We start from the raw sequence: 24,677 nt of genomic DNA on the forward strand, positions 1-24,677 counted from the left end.
CAGTTTACAGGCCGAAGTCAACTCTGTGAGAATGGCTAGTCCTCAGCAGTGAACGATTAAACCCCTTCCAACTACTAACCACACTCAGACTTGCTTAACTTTTTGCATGAGCCATTAGTAGCAGAGACTCTACCAATTGACCACCCTTTGCTGGCTTTCAATGAGATTTATGATAGATAATGTGTAGATAGTTAGGGTCTCCTGCAATGAGTTTTTGGACTTCGTGGAGGTATCCGTACAATAGTAATAATAAAATTGGTAGTATTAGTGGAACAAAGATAACTTTTTTCTGGAATATTTTTGAAAAATTCTAGGCATTTCATCAAAATTATTTAATTAGAGCTACTGAAACTGAATGCATGTTAATTATGAAGGAATTATGAGATCTACATGGCACAAGTTGGTAATTAAATTGGAGCAGTTGGGATTAGATAATAGACTAGCGAGTTGAATAGCTGATTGGCTGAGAGATAGGTATTATCAGCATGTTGCATATACAAACATATTATCAGTATGTTGTGTAAGGAGGAGTGGTATCCCAAAAAGAGGAAGTGACCTTCCTCTTTTTTTGGGATAGTGGTGTACCACAGAGATCTGTTTTGGGATCATTATTGTTTAGCCTTATATGTTAATGACATTGGGATTGGCTTGTCTGATGATGTGCGGCTATTTGTGAATGATGCGAAGAATGTTGGGAAGAACTATGAGAAGTAGAGAAGATGTTGTGGCTTGCAGGAGGATATCAATAGACTATGTGAGTGGGCAAGTGAGTGAAACCATGAATTTAATGTTGCAAAGTGCAAGGTTTGCATTCTGGTAGGTAAGGATGGGGGTATACAAAGCAGAGTATACAAGTAATGGGGAAATTTTGAAGGAGATGAACGAGATGAGAGATCTGGGAGTGAGGGTGGACAGAGATTGAAGTTTACGGATCTTATCTAAAATTTTAAGATCCCAACGGATTATGGCAATAACGAGGAGGACAATCACATGCAGAATAAAAGAGGTTATGGTTGCCCTTGTATAAGGAATTGATTAGGCCACATATGGACTACTATATGCAGATTAGGTCACCTGGTTTTCAAGGGGAATGAGAATGTACTAGAATGGTTCAGAGATGGTTTACTAAGTCAGTGTCAGGTCTATGAAATGTCAGATACGAAAAGAAATTGAAAGAAGATAAGTTGCAGAGCCTTATGAATAAAAGGAGGAGGGGATATGACATAAGTTGGTGGGGGGGGGGGGGGTTGTTACTAGATTACTGTGGGAAAGATTTTTCATAGAGTAATGGGAGACAAGGATAAAATAAGAGGACATTCCTGGAAGCTATATAAGGAGGGTGTGAACAGGTGAGAGAGAAGCAGGTTCTTCCAACAAAAAGTAATCGGTGAATGGAATGCATTGCCTGAGGGTGTGGTGAGTGAGAAACTGTGAATGTGTTTCAGGCACGGTTCGATGATCTTTTTGCATGAGAGAGTATAGATCTCCTATAGTGTGTTCTTTGACTCCATGGAGATCAGATAATAATAATGATGATGATGAATAGGAGAAAAGCCAAAATTGGCTGTATAGATTACTGATAATTTTGAAACTATGCAGTTTCAGAGACATACTCATTTACCTACTTGATACACTTCAACCAGCTGTACCCTGGGATGGGTAGAGTTCCATGATTAGGGTCATGTAGTACTTCTCTGTTGCATTCTCTAAGGGCAAGTATTTATGCTTGTAGATCTATGTATATGGAGCTAGTTTTCTGTTTTGAGGGATGAAAATTCAAGTTCCAGAAGAAACTCTCTACCTCCATATGAGACTAGCTAACTCACCATTTGATTGAAAAGATCTGATGTACACTAATAAATTATTCATCTATATTTGTAGAATTTACTACACACAATACTCTTCATGGCTCTACATTATGTTTTAGTTGATTTATCCACCTGTTATCTTCCTTTTTCTGCTCAACAGTGCCCATAATCTCTGCAGAAGAGACTATGATTGAAGAAAGTGTGACAGAGAAATCATCAATCACCTGAACTGCTCTTCTGAACAGCATCATGAATTAAATGGAGAGGTGTTAGGTGCACCACCTGACATGTGATAGCATTATTTGAGGTTTGGGAAAATCTGAAATTTGTACAGAATACAGACAATCCAAAAGGAGAGACGTAGACTTAAGCATTATCATACGTAAGTGAGGACTAAGGTCTTATTTTTTTTGGTGACAAAATCAGATAAAACTGTGTTTTTGAAGCATTTAAGGTGACTAGGCTGTTATCTCGGCATTGCTATGAGGCAATGTATTATGCATGTTAACTGTGTGTATGTGTGTGTGTTCTAATGGCTGGTTTCCATTAGAACATTTGTTCTGATAGACAAAAAATCCGAGTTTCAGGGAGAAAAAAAACTCTCTACTTCTGTATGAGACCAGCTAATTAATCTTCATTGAAAAGCTTTGACAAAGGTTCTTTACATCCTTGATGGGATTCGAACCCAGGTCTTTCCAACTAAAGGGCATTGTCAAAACTGACTGAGCTATGGAGGCTTGTGAACAGTGCAGGGTTTGTCACATGAGTAAGATGGGTAGAGAGAGATAGAGTGGCAACATCAGCAAAATTGTGAATAAGGTTTGAGGTCAGTAAAGCAGGTCATTTATATATATATATATATATATATATATATATATATATATGAAGAGGGTGGGTGAAATAATAGAACCTTGAGGGATGCGTGAGAGACCCTCGACACCAGATCCTATCAAATGCTTTTGTTCCAAATTAATGTGTTATTTCTCAGGTGTCCAATATCATCAATATTTCAGGGCAGTAAGGTACTCTGAACTGCATCGGTCCCCCCCTTAAAACCAAATCTTCCTGTAGGTCATTTTCCTACAATTATGAACCAAACATTGTTTTGCTAATATTTTCTCTCATTCTGTTTAAATAAGTATGCTACCAAGATTGACTCTGATCAGAATCTTGAATGTTATCTGCATCAAGTTCCATTCTAATATCTTCATTTTTAACATGATTCCACCATTGATCTCATCAGTTCACTCCTCTAATTTCCTTCAAAAATTTCATATCTGTAGTTTCTCTAGTCTATGATTTATTGTTTTATTTCCAACCTAACTTTCTAATCCATAAATTAAAATGGGCTTGAACACTGCTAGTTGAGTGGTTTGGCAAATTGTCCTCTTATTCCATATAAATTTAATTAACTTGCTCCCCATCACACACCAGCTTTTCTTATTCTGTTATCTACCTTCATATTTCTTAATTATTGTGCTTAGATAGCTATATTTGTTTTAATATTTCTATAGGTACTCAATTGAGAATGCAAGGAATGTTTTCAATGCTGTACAGTTTTTTTTCTTTTTTTTTAATGGTGTTTGTTTTGCTGATTTTAATATTAAATTTGTTATAGCAGTTATGCAATTTAGTCAACGTCTAGTGGAATTATTTAGAGTATAACATCTGCAGAATATAAACAGCTAAGTTTTGATATCAGGTTTAATGGTACTTTTTTTTTTTTCATAATGTGATAAATATAAATGATGAACAACAGTGCAGGTTTGTCTTAGATATGATATCATCTTCCGGTACATCATTTGATTCTAATTGCTGACTTTTATTTATTTATTTCATATTCACTGGAAATACTGCGAAATTCAGCAGCTAAATCATACAAATCAAAATATAAGAAGTATAGTGTGCAATATACAGTAAAAAGGCAATAGTAATAAAAGTTAAGACAATGTAAGTCTAGAACTTTGCACAAAGGACAACACAAAGGTTGATCCAGTGATAAGCATATTAAAAGATATTCCATGGTTTCTATTCAACCATGCTTAAATAGATCTGAATCTTTCAGATTTGTGTTTGGATTTTTCTCATCTATGTGTGTGTGTGTGTGTGTGTGTGGCCTGTTCAGGCTCTTCCTAGTATTCCAGTCAGAATGCTTGTCAGGTGGTATCTCTTCTGCAAGTGGAAGTTGTAGCTCATTCTGGATGTTAGTGTTGTTGAGTGAATTTTACCAGAGGAGTTCTAGTTTGGTGGTTCCTGTTGCTTTACTAATTTGTTCTGTAGGAGACAGAAAGATGTGGCATGTGGTGAAGTGCTGTCTGGTTTGATTTTGTCTGTAAAGTGGATGTCTATAATCATTCAGCTGATGCAAGTACTCTTTCATTGTAAGAACAATTCTTCTAATAGCTGGTAGAGATCAGTTTTCTTTGCTGATTTTAAGCAGCCTGTGATTTGTCTGCAACTTTAGTTTAATACTGCATCAAGTTTGGGGATATGACATGAATTCATCCATACTGTACGTGAATACTCTGCAGTTCTCAAGATATAAGAAGCAGATGTTCCCACTTTGATGAGATGCTTTTGTTGGATGTTGTTCCCTGCATTCACTTTATCCCTTGGTTTGGTCAAGAGTGACACCCAAATCTACTTTTAAATGTGTTAGGACTGTACCATTCCATGTAATGTTTAGTTCTCTGTCAGCCTCATGACTGTTGAAGTGAAATAAGCTTACCTGAATTTTGGCTTGACTGGAATGAAAGAAATTTTCTTTGTAATTCATTTGTTTTGGGTGTGGACTTATGTCACAACAGCTAGATTATTTGCATATGCAAAGCTTCTTGTTCCAATATGAATTGGTTGGACATTGACATAAAGTTAAAAAAGAAGAGGGACAAGTATGCTCCTGTGTGGTAGTCTTACCAGTATCACTGACTAATTTTTCTTTGGATATTTGTACAATTATATCCAGTTTTGTTGTTGAAAGACTTTCTTCATTTAATGACAAAAGTGTTCATTTTTGGTCCTGAAAAAGATCCTAAATTTTGAGGCTACAAGAGCATATCAAGTTATGCCATGTTGAATGCCAACATATTTGAATTACAAATTTACAACTTAACTACAGGCAATATATATACATATATTGCTTTCTATAATGTCAGAAGAAACATCATTCCAGGTTTATCTTAGACAACACAGTCTATCATATGACTACTCAAACCCATTTGCCATTTGCATGTTCACCACCCGACAGTTCATCATGGAGACCATTCATCCCGAGGAAAATTCATGCGGGAAAATTAATTTTGGATATATTTGAAAGAAAAAATTTCCCATATAAGATTGTTTCACAAGAGAAGTAATTAATTATGTATTTCACTTTGGGAGCATGCATCTATCTATCTATCTATATATATATTTTTTTTCAGTAAAGAAGACTAAATATGAAATTTAAAATTTCTTAGTGTTACAAAATACTAGTACTGGAGGAAAAGGTAATGACTAGTATTGAAGCCGCAGATGGCAGTTTAGCTTATGCTGATTTTCATAATGATAATAGGATTTACGTAATTTTATTATTTTTTTCTTTCATATCATTACTAAAAACATGCATCTATGATCTTAAATTAGCTCTGTAAATGACAATCGCGTACAACATATCTTTCATATGCAGGAATAGTGGAGTCATTTTCAAAATACATGTGTATTCAATAATTGAAACACCTCATCTTCTGAATTAGTTCAGATAATATATATATATATATATATATATATATATAAAATAAGTTTAATGACTATTACCGAGAGAAAAGATAGCAAGATATATTTAACAAGATACTACTAGTTTACTAGTTTCGTTACAAGAACATCATCAGGTATCATACTCAAAGAAGTATATAAAAAATTACAGAGACTTAAAATTGTATTAACAGAACAAGTGAAAAACAGTAGCATGTTTGAAAAAATGCAAGTATGAGTTCCATACAAACGAATACTACGCGCTGTCGCGAGTGCGCCAGTACTGAACAGAAGCAACGTGTGCGTCCGAGAGATTGTAACTCAGGCTGTTGTTGATATGAGAGGAATCTAGAGAAATTTCTCTTGATTCAACAATCTTTCTTTCGAGTTCATCGTAGCACACATGGATATTAGCAGTTTGAGTCCAGTTTACAATGTGCTGGTGGCCTTCGTCTGAGTTAGCAGAAAAGAGAACGTGGCTAGAGAGAGCGCTAGCTCTAGTCCTGTTATAGGAGATATCTCTACGGTGTTCATCCAAACGTAGAAGGATGGATTTAGCAGTCTGTCCATAATAAGGCTTTCCGCAATCACACAAAATCTTGTAGACGCCTGGAAACTGAGTAGGAAGATGTTTCTGTTTATGTTTGCAAAGTAATGAACGAAGTTTTGGAAGCGTAGTGTAGCACGTTTTGAAGTTAAATTTCTTGAGAATCTTTGCCAGTTTTGGTGAAAGAGAGCTTTTCCTTCAAATTCGTTGAGAAATATATCCGCAAGAATCGGAGAGAGTGGGCTGCCCATAGCCAGACCTGCGTTTTGTAAGTAGATCTTGTTATCATATTTGAAGTATCCTGACTTTATGCAATGATATATTTCTCAACGAATTTGAAGGAAAAGCTATTAACTCCTTTCACTTTAAACCAAAAGTCTGGTACCGATATATTGATGATATTTTCCTCATCTGGGAGGATGGCGTCAATAACCTCTATTTATTTTTAGACCACCTAAACAAGTGCCACGAAAAAATCTCTTTCACCCTCGAACTGGAATCGGATGACTGTCTTCCCTTTTTAGACCTCAAACTTACCAGATGTGCTGAGAACATTAAAATCTCAATTTTTAGAAAGCCTACTCATACTGACAGATACCTTCATGCTTCCTCCCATCATTATCCTCCACAAAAATGTGGTATTATTTCCACTTTAGCCCACCGAGCCAAATCATTACTTACCGAAGAAACAGAAATTATAAATGAACTCAGTTTTCTTAAAAAAACGTTTATTAACAATGGCTTCTCTCCAAAGAAGATTGACAAATTTCTTTCCCCCAGGCACTCAACTACTGCTGAAGATCCCCTCCCCCAAGAGCCTTCATCTCCTTGCCTTACATCAGCTCTCTTTCACCAAAACTGGCAAAGATTCTCAAGAAATTTAACTTCAAAACGTGCTACACTACGCTTCCAAAACTTCGTTCATTACTTTGCAAACATAAACAGAAACATCTTCCTACTCAGTTTCCAGGAGTCTACAAGATTTTGTGTGATTGCGGAAAGCCTTATTATAGACAGACTGCTAAATCCATCCTTCTACGTTTGGATGAACACCGTAGAGATATCTCCTATAACAGGACTAGAGCTAGCGCTCTCTCTAGCCACGTTCTCTTTTCTGCTAACTCAGACGAAGGCCACCAGCACATTGTAAACTGGACTCAAACTGCTAATATCCATGTGTGCTACGATGAACTCGAAAGAAAGATTGTTGAATCAAGAGAAATTTCTCTGGATTCCTCTCATATCAACAACAGCCTGAGTTACAATCTCTCGGACGCACACGTTGCTTCTGTTCAGTACTGGCGCACTCGCAACAGCGCGTAGTATTCGTTTGTATGGCACTCATACTTGCATTTTTTCAAACATGCTACTGTTTTTCACTTGTTCTGTTAATACAATTTTAAGTCTCTGTAATTTTTTATATACTTCTTTGAGTATGATACCTGATGATGTTCTTGTAACGAAACTAGTAAACTAGTAGTATCTTGTTAAATATATCTTGCCATCTTTTCTCTAGGTAATAGTCATTAAACTTATTTTATAATATTCCTACCGAGTAAAAATGAATTCTCCTAATATATATATATGTATTCAGGTAATTTTATATATAAACTTGGTTTTTAATCCTATTTCCCAGTGAGTAAACAGACAAGTAAGTCACGTTTGCACCTGCACATAGTGCACGTCTGAGGCAACTCATGGTAGTGTCACTCTAGGCAACTCATGGTAAAGGTGGATTAAGCTCTGATCACTATAGGATTAAAAACCAAGTTCATATATAAAATTACTTAGTATCTTGAATACATAATATACCCAAGTTAAAAAACTTTCTACATCTATCTCTCATCCTGAGATTTTATTTAATAAGGTCAAAGCACTTTACAGCAACTTGTTTAGGTAAAATTCATAAGCTTTGCATTACCTCAACCTTAGCATTGTCAGGTCTGGCTCCCACTGACGAGACCTCAATAAAGGTCGAAACCAGTATGGGTAGTGACCATTGCCTTTAATGTATAGCATCATACATCTCTGCAAGGGGATATGCTTTACATTAAGGGAAAAATACTAAGGAAAGTGATCAAACTTAATCCACCTTTACCACAAGTTGCCTAGCATGGCACTACCATGAGTTGCACTACGTGAGAGCGCAAACTTGACTTACTTGTCTGTTTGCTCACTTGGGAAGTAGGATTAAAAACCAAGTTTATATATAAAATTACTTGGTATCTTGAACACACACACACACAAATATATAAACAATATATATATTTTGTGAAATTTATCTTGCACTGCATTTACTTTTCATATATCAGTATCAAATCAATATCATTTCAATTTTCTAGCGATTAATGCTTTCAGCAAATTTTTTTCGCAATGAATTTTCCTGCGATGTATTGTTTGTGAACCGGCAGTGTACATGCTTTGGTCCTTGTTCCATTACCTTGTTCTACTACATGGAATACTGCTCCAGAGTCAATCCTGTAACCTTGAACAAGGTGAATATCTCAAATATAAACCAAACTGCATAGTTTGAATGCCCTCAGTCTGGCCACATATTATTTTTGATATCTGTCTCTGTATTCTTTCCAAGGTTACATCATTTCCTTCAAATCCTGCTGACCCGATTTGAGCAGAGTAATTGAAATATGGTCTAATCAGGATTTTATTTAATGAAATCACCACCCTTTTATTATGGGGTGCTTAAGGGTCAAAGCTGTATAACTGAGAGGAAACCTCCACATAGCCTTTAAAGGAATGCGGAGAACCGACCAGGGCTTCTGACCTAATGTCCAATCCTCACCTTCTCGTGGTGCACCCTGTTGGGTATCTACTTTGATACTGAACGAACGAGGATGGGCTAGCAATTTGGGATTTAGCCAACCAAATTGCATTCTTAATGGTTAAACCAAAATAAAAAAATGATGGTACAACATTACAAAATTTCATGCCGGCTGGGGCGTCGCCCGGTTAAACAAGGCCCCCGTTGTTTTCGCCAGGGAACCAAGGCAAACAGCGAAAAGTCAGCTACTGGAACAAATCTGAAAACAAACCCTAACTCAACATCACCAGAGTTAAAGATTGGTACTATCAACGTAGGAAGCCTGAATGGCAAAGAAATGGAGCTAGCTGAGGAATTAGATAAGTACCAGATCGACATAATAGGGGTGAGTGAAACAAAAAAGACCAAAACTGGTGAGATCTTTCTGAGCAATAAATACAAAATGTTATATTCAGGCAATGACAATCAAGGAAAAGAAGGAGTAGCCATAATATTCAACACAAAATACGAGGCTAATCTTCTTGAATGGCAGTCAATCTCAAGTAGAGTAATGTGGGCAAATATGAGAATGGGGAACTGGACAATGAGACTTATTTGTGCCTATGGTCCCACAGAAGGTTCTACTAAGGTAGAAGTGGAGGAATTTTTTGAGGCTTTAGAAAAAGCAACTGACACAATGAAAAAGGAAAAGTTGGTCCTTGTTGGGGATCTAAATAGCAGAGTAGGAAATGATTGTGAGACATACAAAAATATTTTGGGAAAATTTGGAGAAAAGAGCAAAGCTAATAATAATGGCAAATATTTGTTGGATTTCTGCTCAGGACATGGACTGGTTATTACTAACACCATGTTCCAACATAAAAATGTGCACAAATTCACATGGAGAGAAGAAGCTAGGAATAAGAAAAGTCTCTTTGACTATGTTATTGTTGATAGTGATGTTTTCTCCCTGGTGCAGGACACCAGAGTGTACAGAGGATTTGAAATTGGAAGTGATCACTATTTAGTCTTGAGCAGGATAAAATTGAATTTCATATTGAAAAGAATGACATGTAAGAAAGTTTTAAAGCGAATAAAAGTTGAGCGGCTCTCAGATGTGAACTGTAGACTAAAATACAGAAAGATTATTGAAAAGAAAATGAAAGAGTTTGAGAACAGGAATCAAACTGGAGATTCAGTGGCAAACTCTGAAGAAAACATTGATTGATTCTGCCAGAGAGGCATGTGGTAAGGGTGTGTGCAAGGATAAAAAAATCAGAATTCCCTGGCGGACACAGGAAGTTAAAGAGGCAGTGAAGGAAAAGAAGAAAGCATATCAAAAGTTCCTGGCAAATAAGTCAGCTTTTACTCTTACAGAATACAGAGACAAATGTAAGAAAGCTAAAGAGTGTGTAAAACTAGCTAAACAAAAGTCAATGGGAGGACTTTGGCATGAATATAGAAAATAAATATCAAGAAGGTGGCAAAATATTCTGGAGGTTGTTGAAGAAGCTTAGGAATGGAGGAAAGAGTGCTGTAAAAGGAATTAGAGATGATAAATGTGACATGAAAACAGGAGAAAAAGATATCCTTGAAGTATGGAGTAATTACTTTCAAAAACTACTAAATGAAACAAGCAGTGATGACAGCACAGTGACAAAAAACACTGACCAGGCATGCAGTCAGGAATACATATCCATACTTGAAGTAGAAAAAGCCATCAAAGGCTGGAAATGTGGAAAGGCAGCAGGAGTAGATGATATTCGACCAGAAATGCTGAAGTATGGTGGTATAAAAGTCTTACAGTGGCTGCACTGCATAGTTCAGAAAGCCTGGACAGAGGGACGAATTCCCGATGATTGGAGTAGAGCTCTCATAGTACCCATATATAAAAAGGGAAATAAAACTGAATGTGAGAATTACAGAGGTATTTCCCTACTGAGTATTCCTGGCAAGATCTATGCAAGTATACTTGAGAAACGGTTGAGAAGAATTGTGGAAGAAAAGCTTGGTGAAGAACAAGCTGGATTCAGGCCAAATAGAGGCTGTCAGGATCAGATCTTCACTTTACGACAAACAGTCGAGAAAGCATGGGAATATAACAAAGATCTGTATTTAAGTTTTGTCGATTTGGAAAAGGCATATGACAAGGTGCCAAGAGAGAAGCTATTCAATATGCTACAGTTATATAGTGTCAATGGGGCATTATATCAAGCAATACTTAGTCTTTATTTGAGTTGTAAGTCAGCAGTTAGAATTAAAGGAAGTACAGGAAGATGGTTTAATGTTAAATCTGGTGTGAGACAAGGATGTACATTATCCCCTCTGTTATTCATTATCTATATGGAGATGTTAATGTCAGCTCTTTGCTTTATGCGGATGATGTTATACTTCTAAATAAATCCACTACAAGTCTGCAAGATTCTCTGACTAAATTGAATTGCTGTTGTAATAGATATGGTATGAAAGTCAGCAATAAAAAGACAAAGACAACGAAAATAGACAGAATCATTGAAAATGTCAACTGTGTTGTGAATGGAGAACCTGTGGAACAAGTAAAACATTTCAGCTACTTAGGCACGATTTTTACTGAAGATGGTAAATTAAATATAGAAATAGACAACAGAATCAGCAAAGCTGGTATGGTGGGATGTCAATTGAATAAATTAATATGGAATAAGAGAGAAATTAGTCGGAACACTAAATTAGCTATATACAAGACAATGTTGAAACCAGTTTTAACTTATGGATCTCAGAGCTGGGTCAGAAGTAAAACACTTGACCAAAGATTAGAGACCGCAGATATGAGAGTCCTGAGAAAGATTAGAGGCATGAACAGATGGCATCAATGGCAATATCATATTAAAAATGAGGATATTAGGAAAGAACTTGACATTGTCAACATCCAGGAATGCATTAGCAGAGCTAATCTCAGGTGGTATGGTCACTTAAATAGAATGGGAGAGGAAAGATTAGCAAAACAAGTGTTCTCTGCCAGGTTGGCAGCAAAACGACCCAGAGGAAGACCAAGATATATGTGGATTGATAAGGCACAAAATTCCTTAGACGATAGAAATATAAGATCTGATAATGTTGGAGTCTTGACAAGTAACAGACTGATTTGGAGGAAAATTGTAGATAGGAAGTTAGTAATGATGTAATTTTTTCATGTAGTACTGTCATATCCTGTACACCCCTTGAGGGTACATAGCAGGAATTTGATGATGATGATGACCACCCTTTTATGTCTACTGATCAAAGTTCTTCTTCTTCTTAGCACTGCAGCAATCATCAAGGTTACCTTCACCACCTTTAAAGTATGTCTCCTAAATTTCAAACTATCATCAAAGATCTCCTGCCTCCTCTAGTATAGTTTCACCAATAGAGTAGGCAGCCTCCTATCAGTGCATCCCAAATTTCAAGACCTTAGCTACATTAAACTGACTTCCTCATTCATTTTCCACCTCATTCAACTACAGTAAGGTCTTCATAGTGGTATTATTACTAATAACCCTTCTAAGCTTCAAATCATCTGCAGTGTGAATACTTCCCAGTGACAGTATCACTGACATAAGAGTTAATGGCAAATGTGCCATGTACAACTCTGATATCTATCAGACAGCAAATTCCTAATCCAATTAACTAACCTGATATATAATTATTATTATAATTATTACAGGAAATGATCCAGTGAAAGATGAGATTAGCAGGACATGTAGAGATTCAGCAAGACAGAGGGATACTAACAGTTTTAGAAGAAAAAATTATGGGTAAAGCACCAAGAAGTAAAAAACAAAGGACATGGTTTAAAGATCATGGACAGGTTCACATGGCTATGCAGAAGCAAAAAGGAAAGCCACCAACAGAGAGAACTGGAAGGACATGGTGCTGCACCCTCTCACTGAGGAAGCTACATAATGAAGATATATAATGTTATATAAATCTTCATTATGTAATGAACCAACTTAAATGATATCTTATCATGTGGCATCACCCACATGATGCCTGTCACCCACTCTCGTTACTTTATTATAAAAAGAAATGAAATTACTGAAACACTGAGCACCAGTTAACAAATCCTTGCCAACCTCCACGAATAATATTATTACCCTCATCTTCCCTTGTACATAATCTTTCACTAATTTCTCCAAAACCTTAAAACAGAAAAAAATACAAACTAGTCTATTGTTTGATGCCTCCATTCCACCAATATTATACAACAGCACTACTTTACTCTCTCTTTGTTCCCCCCCCCCCCCCACCACTTCTTGGGTACTTTCCTAGCAAGAGTTTCACTGAACAACCAGGTCAATGGTGATGTCAGTTCCTCTCAAGCACATTTTTCTAAAATACAGGTAGTTCTCGCCTTTATGAATTAACTGGTTCCTGCAACAGTTTGCAAATTAGGAATTCATAAAGTGGGAGTTTATTTGCCATAGAAATAATGTTATAAGTGAGTTATGTTCGTAAAAAGGAACATATAAAATAAACATTAAATGATAAGAAAAGATTTACTGGCCAAAAATTTACATATTTAAAAAATAGCATAAGAAAAAATTTAAATTAAAAACGATTCTTTGAAAAAAAAACATTAGCTCATTTCTATATCACTGGGTGAGTCAGCAGCCACTGAGGTAGTAGGAGAAATATTAGGAAGATAATGTACATCATTTTTTTACACGTTCTTCTCTTCAATATGAAATTCAATTTTATCCTGCTCAAGACTAAATGGTGATCACTTCCAATTTCAAATCCTCTGTACACTGTAGTGTCCTGCACCAGTGAGAAAACATCACTATCAACAATAACATAAATGATACTTTTCTTATTCCTTGCCTGTTCTCACCATGAGAATCTGTGATAATAATAGAAAATATACAAGTGGAGTTCAGAAAAAAAAAAATATGTGAGAAATAAGAAAAGTCTCATTGACTATGTTGTTGTTAAAAGCGATATCTTCTCTCTAGTTCAGGACATAATGGCACAAAAGAAAACTGGCAATCTAATTATAAAGGGACAAGGAGAGGAAGATCATAAGATGACAATTTGATCACATGCACTTGATACCAAACTCTATTAAATGCCTTGGATATGTATACAACAGTATAGGTGTCTCCAAACTGACACTGCTGACTAGCAGATCCATATTGGTGGTCACTGACTGGATGACTTTCTCTATTACATTAGACAACACAAAGATGAGAGCAACATCTCAAAACAATAGAAATAGAGTATGAAAACAATAGTCTAACCAAGAAAAGGAGGAGTAAAAGTGTAGAGATCTTCCCACTTAGTGCTGTTGTAGTGCCAAAGAATATAAGGTTATGAATGGCTGAGAGGAGAGTGTTCCACTAAATACTAAACTTGTATGAGATTATGATCTGAGTTACCAAGAGGAGAAGTAATCTGAACATTGACCCTTGAAGAGAACTCATTAAGAAATTACCCAGTGTTGAATGAATGGAGAGAACTGAGGAATTCTAGTCTGGAGATAAACAAATCCTTCAACTTCTCTTCCAGCTTAGTCAGTGGAACAAGAAAAGGGAGCCAGATGAGGATGTAGACATAAAAATCACAGAGAATGATGACTTCATTGTGAGGAAAGTGGGACCAAACCTTTTTAAGCCAGTTTAGTCATCCAATAAACAAATTGGTAGTTTTGCAAGCAGATATCAAATAAAATAGAGGATTTGAAATACAAAGCAATCATCATTTGGTTTTGAACAGAATAAAGTTCAATAACATATTGTAGAGAAGAGCGTATAAGAAAGTTTTGAAACAAAGTTGAGCAGCTTGTAGAGGTGAACTAATGTAATATATTACATTACTAATTAACAACAGTAATTAGTAATGCTTCAAATAAGCTTCAAAGGTGGGCAATTAATGGGGATGTAAGTTCAATTCAACAAAATGTAGGTTTTAAAATTTGGGATCCACAGATGGAATGCTTTATATTCATGTGGTGGAGTTACATTGGAGAAAGTAACAAGAGATCTAGGGATGATTGCGGTTAGAAATTTGAAGTTCCAAGGATATAGTGCAAAGGCTGTGAAGACAGCTCAGAGAATTGTGGCAATGTTGAGGAGATCTCGTGGTCAATGTTTTTACATTGACCATGAGAGATAAAAAGATCCCATTGTATAAAACTTTGATCAGACCACATCTGGATTTCTGTGCTGAAATTTGAAGGGGATGAAGTAACCATGGAGAGGGTGCAGAGACAGATAACAAAAATGATATGAGGACTGTACAATGTTGATTATAAGGATAGACTGGGGGCATGTAGACTGCAGACTTAAGTGGATAGACAGCAAAGGGGGAGATATGATCAAGGCATTTAAGCTGTTGAAGGCTTATTATTGTATTAACACTGAGGAGATTTTTCTTATGGTAGAATGGAAAGGAGCAAGAACAAGGGTCCATCCCTGGAGTTGCAAAAAGGAGGTGGTGAGTAAAAGGGTAAGAATAAGTTATTTGCATGGAGAGTGGTAGGAGCATGGTATGCATTTCCTGAGAGGCAGAGAATGTGCAGACTGTGGATGAGTTTAAGCAGTGGTATGATAGGCTTTGTGTGGACTAGAGTTGATCTCCCATGATAAGTCTTGTGACTCCATGGAGGTCAGAAAATAAAAGAAGAAGAATAATAATAATAATAATAATAATAAACAGTTGCAGAAATTGTGAGATAAAAAAAAAACATTATTTATTAGTAGCAGGAGATTTAAATGCTATTATAGAAAACAAAGTTTAAATCAGATAGAGGTAAATTTGGAGAAGACAAATTAATCATAAAGGGTGCAAATAAAAAGATTTCATAATGTATAGTAATACGAGAATAATGAACTCTGTTTTCAAAAATAAAAACATACACACATATAAAAGGTGAGTCCATGGATATATCAATTATCAATTACATACCAGCTCATCGAAGAACACACTCACATGTATTAATACGGAAGTCGTTTTCTTCATAAGGTCTTTGATACAGAAATTTCTGGACTACTATGCACAGATTGGTTATCTGGATTTCTAAAGATGAAATACTGGAGGAAATTCAGTGACTGGTGACTAAGACTGATTATAGATCTTATCTGTGAAATGCTCTCTAAGAGAAAAGTTTGAAGTACAAGGGTGGTCTGAAAAGTTATCGGCCTAACAATGACAAAACTCTTATAATATATCGGCCTAACATTGACAAAATTTTATAATTTCAAAATTATTTTTATTTTTCAAGACATAATCTTCCTTAAGACCAATATGTTTATTCCAGTGATGCTCCAGTGCCATTATCCCATCCCTGTAATGGCCAAGAACTTTTCAGACTACCCTCATATATGGGCTGATAGAGATGAAAACTAAGGGATTTGATATAAAAATATAAATTACTAAATTAATTTTACAGGATCAATACAGAAGTTGTCCAATGCATAAAAGGAGAGAACATGGGGTCAACCTCCTAAGTTCATGTAGGAGAGTGGTTATCATTGGCATTGAGAATTAGATTTCTTTTGCTTGGAAAGTGGTGAATGAGTAGAACATGTTTTTAACAGATGTAGTTGTGACTGCTTTGTCAGTGGATGTGTAAGGAGTGATATGGTAGGCACTATGTGAATAATATTTAATGTAGGCCTCTCACATTAAATATTATTCACATATTTAATGTGAATTCGGATTCACATTAAATATGTGAATATTTAATATGAATATGCTTCGGACTCCACAGCAAAACGCACATAATAATAAAAAGAAGAAATGAACTATGCTGTGTTAAATAAAATATATAAAATTTATCAATTCTATACAAAATTTTTGGTAATTGTTTAGGCATACATAAATCAATTAAAAAGCTACAATACAAACCTTTTTGTCATCGCACTTCGTTCCATCCTGCACAAGTCCCAAATCAGGAATGTCAAGACTGATAGTTCCAGTAGTTACCCTAATAAATTACAATTTCAAATTAAACAATTAGTAAACAATAAATGAGTAAATTTTCATATGCCATACTGGATAACCATTAAAACAAGTTTTCTTTGTTGAAGAACAATTTTAAAAAATGCTCACAGGAAGGAAACAAGCAAGAAATAAAATCTAGGATAGAAGTTTGATCAACTGTGGAAAGACAAAAGTGCCTGAATTTCTAATTTTATCATTTCCTGATACGTACCCTCCTTGAGGGTACGTATCAGGACTTGTGTAGTACTACACAAGTAAGTTTATCTTTTTTGCTAGATTATTATCAATGATTTTGTTCAAAATTAATCTGTTATTTGTCAGGTAACCGACAGCGTCATATTTTAGATTTTGATCTTCTAAAGGGTTAACTAACTGCATTAATTCACTTAGATCTTAATCTTCTGCTGGATCTTTTTTTGTTTTGTTTATTTTTGTCCTACCATCAAAACCTGTTTTGCTAACACTTTTCTTTTCCTTTTCCATACTGTTTAAGTAACTGTATTACCTGCTCATACATTCTTCAATGCTAATAATGCCAGGTTCTTTTCTAATGTTTATTTTTCATATGATTCTGCCATTGATGCCATTCTGTTCACTGTCCTAATTTTTCTCAGAACTCTCATATTTGCACTCTCTACTCTGATGAACTGTGTTATTTCTAATCCGATTCTCAGATCCACATATTAAAAGCACTTCGTACACAGTCTTGTGTACTGCCAGTTTGGTACTTTAGCAAATTTCTCATTTATTACATATAAATGTATTCCACTGGATACCCATCATACCAGCTTCACTTATTCTATTTCCATATTAGGAACTGCATGCTTACATGGACTCCTTCACAGGACAAAATGTAAGCTCAAGCAACTGGGGAGTGGTAAGGTTGCATAAAAGTGCAAGAGACTGGGAAAAGCAAGATAGTACTGTACAGGGATTATGATAAGTAAGAGGTGTACTTAATGAGAAAGTGACAAAAGCATGTTTTCCAGGTGCGAAGATAAAGGACATTAGTGCTGCTGTAAGTATGCAAAAAGCAATATAGAGAAAATGAAGAGCAAGAACGTAAAGTTTGTGAGACTGCTGCCTTGGTGTGATAGGACAGAACTAAGCAGAAAGGCCATGATTGCTGATAAGAAGATTGTGCAGGAGGAATGGTGTGCAGTTTATTGATATACTAGAGGGAGGCTCTGCCCCCTGATGCCTATGCCGCCCAACCCCCGTGTCCCGGACTGGTAGGCTGGTTCTCCTTGAATTCTGATGACTCGAATTTTGAAGACTCGACACTCAGGGTATCCCCTTAGTGTTGAGTCTTCAAAAGGGATGGAGTCCCCTTTTGAAGACTCGACATTCATCATCTCCATTTTGAAAACTACATTCATCATCGCTCATATTAGCGTAAGCTTCTAATTCTTCATCAGTAAGCTTTCTTTTACTGGCCATGGTGCAATTGAAGGTTTTTATTTAGATAATTTTAAATAATTGTAAGACTAGATGCAATAAACCTTACTGCACTGAATGCTGAACGTTGCTGACTCTGAACTCAAGTTACACAGTCGTCAGCGCATGTAAGACAGGTGTGTGTGTGTGTGGGGGGGTGATACGAGATTACTCGTAGTTGGTGTATGAAACAAAATTCTGTCTGATAAGCCAGCTACGAGATAAGTCGTACTGACCTTGTAGAAGTGAAAGTGCTTGGCAAGCAGTAACAAACTATGCCCGAGGAACATGGCAGTGAACGTGTTAAACTCCATCCTACAGTTTGTCAGTTATCATTTTTTTTTTCTGTGTTTCTTAATTTATGGAAACAAGCATACATTGAAAATTCTATAAAGAAATGCATAACTTTTTTGTTCCATCTAGATAATTATTCTTATTTCTGTAACTTAAGTCTTGATCTTTCATCTTATGATTTGAACTTGTTTATACAATCAAACAAAACTTCAGTTGTGAAAAAATAGCATTACAGATATCTTGGTCACAATATATAAAATTGAAAAAAAAAAAGTTTTAAACCACATAAAATAGAATTGTGTTACAATAATAAAAAATACTTTTAAAAAAAAAAAAAAAATTCTAAAATGTGAGATATGTGTCCGCATATTGGTATCTGACATGAGAGTGTATAGGGAAAAGACAATGTAAAGAGATGACTGACAAAGCAGACAGAAGAAACTTATTGCGAGAACTTATTGCTGCCTTACTAAACAAAGCATGAGCTCAAGAGACTTGGTAAGGCATGAGGAAGGATGAAGTGCAAGGAAAGAGAAAGGAGAGAGTATGAAAGAGCATAAGACCCAGAGAAATAGCATGGCATGGTATGGTATAGTGTATTGATAAAATGATATAGTGCATTGACAAATGATAAAATGGGAAGTTAATGCAATGAGAGAAGAAATGCAGAGAGTTCTGACTGGTACAAATCATTTAAAAAGGGGTATGCAGCAAGAAAGGGCTATTAGAAATGAAAAAAGAGTGGGGAAGGGAGAAAGACAAGCAGACAGAGAGAGAGGGATGAAAAGTAAAGACTACGTCTGTTGCCATGGTACAACAACAGTGAACTAAGAAGATTGAAGATGACCTTATAGCAAATGATTCTATATTCAGGTTGTAGGAGGAATATTCCAGTCTGAATGGAGTGGTTTTGATAGGTATATTTGAATATTCACATATTCTCTATCAATGACTGTGGGTTTATTGGTAGAGAAGATTTGAATGTATAGACAAAGATAACTGCAAAAGTGTCCAAGGGAGAGGATGAGCAGTGGACTGCAGTCTGCTGATTTCAGTCAAGCATCACAAAACAGTGATTTTACTATAATCTCCTAACTTATAGCTAGCAGGATATGTAAAAAAAAAGGTTGAAGGCCAATTGTTATGCGTGGTTCACCAATATCAGAAAAACATTCTGGACAAAAATTATCCACACTGGTGAGATGAGGAAATACTTGTTAGCCTGGTTGGTTGAGTGAAAACATACCTGCTCTCCAGCTAACATGATGTGAACTAAAATCACCTACCCTCTAAAGACTTTCACAGACATCCATGTTACAGTAGGATATATGAGCCCACAAAATGTTCTATGTTCAGAAACTAGACAGGGTTTCAGGATTATCTTACTGCAGCCCTTTTTGGGTGAGATTCACACACACACAAAAAAAAAAAAAAAAAAAAAGTAAAAAAAATATTTACTGGAATAGATCGTATGAGAGGGGGGAGCTAAAAAGTCTGACTCCTCTCTCCACCAGGAATTCTCCTGGTGGAGAGAGGAGTCAGACAAGGATGCAAGTTATCACCATTATTGTTTAACTTTTATAGTGAACAAATGTTTAGAGAGAGGCACTTGAGGATGTAGAAGAAGGAATAAAAATAAACGGAAGAATCATTAATAACTTAGATATGCAGATGATGTAGTAGTGATGGCAGAAAGTGAAAATGGGTTACAACAAATTATTCAAAGAATTGAAAACTCTTGTAAAGAGTATGGACTAAGAATTAACACAAAAAAGACCAAGATAATGATAATGGGTAGAAAAATAGGAGATAATGTAAAAATAAGATGTGGAGGACGGATTTTAGAAGAAGTGGAAAGATTTCAATATTTAGGTAGCTGGATCTCAGAGAAAGGAACTTCAGAGTTGGACATTAGAAATAGAATAGGCAAAGCTAAATCGGCATTTATGGAAATATAGAGAATTTTAATAAACAAGAACACTAAAATAGGCATTAGAATTGGAATAGTTAAAGCAACAGTTTGGAGTATTGCAAGTTATGGAAGTGAGTCATGGACACTAAGAAAGAGAGATATGGAAAGAATTAATGCATTGGAAATGTGGTGTTATAGAAAGATGGAAAAGATTAGCTATACAGAAAGAATATCAAATCAAGAAGTTTTAAGACGAGTTGGGATGGAAAGAACACTGTTAAAGAATATTATGCAAAGAAAGACTAGATTTGCAGGACATCTTCTGAGAGGTTCTTCGGGACACCTGACAAGAACTATATTACAAGGAAAAGTTGAGGGGAAGAGAAGACGTGGAAGACCAACTAGAGAGTGGTTTAATGACATCGTGGAATGGACTGGTTTAAGAATGATGGAAGTGACAGACAGAGAAAAATGGAGAAGAGCTGCTCATCTGCTGCAACCCTCTTGCTAGAGGATGCTACCGGACGACAACGACGACGACAATTTCTTGGGATTTTTAATTTAAAATAAGATCTCCATTATTTTCCTTTTATAATGTGAATTGAATTCTAGGGAAAATTTATTAATTTTATCTAAGAAACTGTAATTCTCCATTTGTGTATGGTCAAGCAGTGAACACAGCAACAATGTAACAAAACCAAGTGTATGGACATTGGATGATAGTAGTGAAGAGATGCTCCTCCAAGTATTCCAAGAAGTAATTTGATAGAATTGGTGATAAAGGGAAGTGGGGGGTACCAATGCTACAACCTTCCACCAGCTTGTATAGATTTCCTTGCCAGGAAACATATTCAAAGTGTACAGCAAAATTAAATAATTTAAGAATGCCAGCTGGAAAGTCCCTAGGGAGCAGCTGAATACTTTTAATGGAATATTGGTGAAGAGGGGAAACAATATCAAAGCTCACCATGATAACAGAGCAGCGAAGGTGGAGGTGTGTTATGTTTACATTTATTTTTCTTTATTAATGATGGTTATTTCAAATTTTATTTAATTTTTTGGATAAAAAGGTTACATTGCAAGCTGTGTACTATACTGATGGAACTTGACTGCAAAAAATTTACGAGTCTAGAGATTTGGGTGTGTCAACAGTGGGTTAAAGTTCAGAGGCTACACTGCAAAAGTATACAAAAAGTTGACAAACAGAGACAGGGAGGTTATTATCCCTCCTCATATAAGGTTTAATATAACCACAGATTTGGTCACCTGAGTCTCTTGGGGATGAGAAAGTAGTAGAGATAATTCAGTGATCAAGAATCAAGAATGTTCACTCGGGGATAGAATGAAGATTTGTGGTTGCAAAAACTAGTTGATAGGTAAAAAAAAAAAAAAAGGAATATGACAGTAACATACAAATTATTAAAGGAAGTTTTTAATAAGACTGATGCAGATGAACTTTTTCATTAGATGACAAGAAGGTAGAGAACAAGGGGTCACCCCCAGGTAATTTTGAAGAGCATGATTAGCAAGGATGTGAGGACAGGATTTCTACTCCCTAACTCCTCCCTTTGGAAAGTGGTAAACAAGTAGAATAAGTTACCAACGTTGGTTATGTGCTCTTTCAGTGAATATCATACTTCTCCTTGTACTCAAAGAGAAGTATGATGTATGCTATATCAATAATAGTTAGTGTGGACCACCCATGAAACAGCATCTAGACTCCATGAAAATGCCTGTATAATAATAACAGTGACATGTATTAACAATTTAATAAATTTGTTATCTACCATTAGTTATTGCATTTAATAAGATAAAGTGCATAATTATTGTGATATTTATTCAGCATAATAAGACAATTCAGCATTGTCTGTTTTATTGTGTTTGTTCCTCAGAAAAGTAGTGTTTTACAGTATATTAGTGTAGATTTTAGTGATTTAGTGTATTTAGTATTTTATAACATTTTTATTAAGATATTTCAACGATAAGTATAAGTTTAAAATAAAGGCAAAAACTCACAAGAAAAGCAATGCTAAAAAGAGTACCACAGGCCACAACAAGAATGCCAATCCTGCTAATGAGGTTATTGGAGTTGTGGGGGGGGTTAATGAAAATGAATTAACCTCCAAAATAGCAAAATTAAACAGATGATCAGAGAAATGATGTGAGAATTACAAAAAGTAATTCCTGCGTTGAGAGGCATTTAAATCAGCATAGGGGGAAAATGAAAATTAAGCAGCAAAATAAGAAAAACAAAGCATGGAAACAGGTAAGTCAGGAAGTAACAGAAATCAGGTAAGTGACATTGTTAGTAAAAAGAAAAAAGTTGTTTGGTATTGTAACATAATAATAAAACATGCTATTGATGAGCGAGTTATAACTTTGAGTTTTCCTGGAGCAAAAATTAGGAATATAAAGGAAGCAATTCAAAAACAGAAAAGAAAAGTAAACGAAATCGTAATTGTAGTAGGTACTTAACTAACTAGCATTGAGTTCAGTAGGGTTGAGGACATGAAAGGGTTGTTGTAAGAGGCGAGAGTGAAGAGTGAGAAAGTCGTCAGTATTTTACCACGATATAATAAAAATGACTTAAGAAGAAGGGCTGTGATGGCAAACAATTAGATGCATATGCTGTGTAGAAGGAATGGATGCAAGTTTTTGAATGTGTGGAGTGAGTTGAGGGAAGATTGGATTTGTATAAGAGGGATGGCCTACACTTGAATGTGTTTGGTATCAGGAGTCTAGAAAAACTTAATAGCTGGTATGAGACCTAACACAGAGAGTCAGGAAAACTAAATTATAGTTTCTCTGAGGAATGAAGAGAATACAAGTGTAAGAGCGACAATGTTACATAACTGTGTTAATGATGGGAATGGGCTTTGTCACAGAAATGTTTACAAGGAGAGAACAATTTTGACTTTGTGTTCATCCTGTTCGGACTTATCAAACACGTGCAAAGATTTCTAAATGTATAAGGCACTACAAAAGAATAGCGATCTGCAAGTTGTTCAACTGTGTCAAACAGATAAGTCTGTACACGAATGCTAGGAGTATCAGAAACAAAGGGGTAGAGTTGGTTGCCTTGGGCATTAGTGAGACCTGGCATTCAGAATCAGCCATACCAACTGGTATCGAGTGTAAAGGGTACACTATTTTTAGGAAGGATAGGAGAGGTGGGGGTGTGCTGCTAATGATATCGGATGACTTGAATCCAGTTAGAGAATTAGAGTTGAGACCTATGATTGTAATACAACTACTAACAGTATTTCAAGTGGCAGTGAGTTTGAAGCCATCTGGTGTGAGGTGGAATCTAACAAGATCAATTACATAGTGGGGGTGTTGCTACAGACCTGGTGGATTGGTTGCTAGTGGTAAAGAAATGCATCACCAAATAGACAAGATGAGAATGCAAAGAGTAATCATAATAGGAGACTTTATTTAATTATCCAAATATTGATTGGGTAGAAGTAGAATCTCATTAGATGAAAAAATGCATTTCGGCTGCTGCAGGACAACTTCCTCGAGCAGCATGTGACAGAAGGAACTCTAGGTCAAAGAGTGTTAGATCTGATTATAGTGTCAGAGGTCATTTCTGTTAAAGACCTAACTATTTTGCCTCTGGCTGTTGACAGTGATCATGTGGTAATCACTTGGAAAGTGACTAAGTTTATGGATGTTCCATTCAGAAAAGATTACACGCTGAACTACAAAGCAGGAAATTATGACCAACTGAGGAGTGTACTGAGTTCAATGTAATGAGATCAGTTAATGGATGGGAAGCATTTAAACAATACTTAAATGATGCGATATCAGAGTGTGCCCCAAGAGTTCGAAGAAGAAATAGGTTCGTAAGAGATTCATAAGAAAAGGATGATGTGGAGTAAATACCATGTACATAAGGATGATGTGCATTATGAAAATTATAAGCAGCAGGCTAGAATAGTCACAACTGTTGTACAGAAAGCAAAGTCTGAGTATGAAAAGAAACTGGCTCTGCATGCTAAAAGACAACCCACAAGAATTCTATCAATATACTTCAAGTAAAAGAAAGAATGAATATGAAAGAATAACTCTTCTAAATGCAGATGGTGTGAAGGTTACAGATGCAGAAGAGGTTGTTCAGTTAATGAGTGCCCATTTTGTTAAAAGCTATCAAACCTGATGTATGCGACATTGAGCTCACTGCCACCTCTTCACTGGATGAAGAAACTCAAGCATATTGAGGACGATGTATTA

General features: G+C 35.8%; 1 protein-coding gene across 1 annotated transcript in view; it reads right to left on the reverse strand.

Annotated features, from left to right (window-relative positions):
- LOC150105449 (disintegrin and metalloproteinase domain-containing protein 11-like) overlaps positions 1-24,677 on the reverse strand; it is a 602,139-nt gene that overhangs the window by 189,303 nt on the left and 388,159 nt on the right. Inside the window, exon 22 of the mRNA XM_090393967.1 lies at positions 16,706-16,784. Within this exon, the coding sequence (XP_090250093.1) occupies positions 16,706-16,784 (79 nt within the window). The remainder of the gene's footprint in view (positions 1-16,705; positions 16,785-24,677) is intronic.

This window comes from Typopeltis vanoorti, chromosome 6 (genome assembly GCF_054136105.1).
Source record: "Typopeltis vanoorti isolate ZY-2024b chromosome 6, IOZ_Tvanoo_1.0, whole genome shotgun sequence".
Classification (NCBI taxonomy): Eukaryota; Metazoa; Arthropoda; class Arachnida; order Uropygi; family Thelyphonidae; genus Typopeltis; species Typopeltis vanoorti.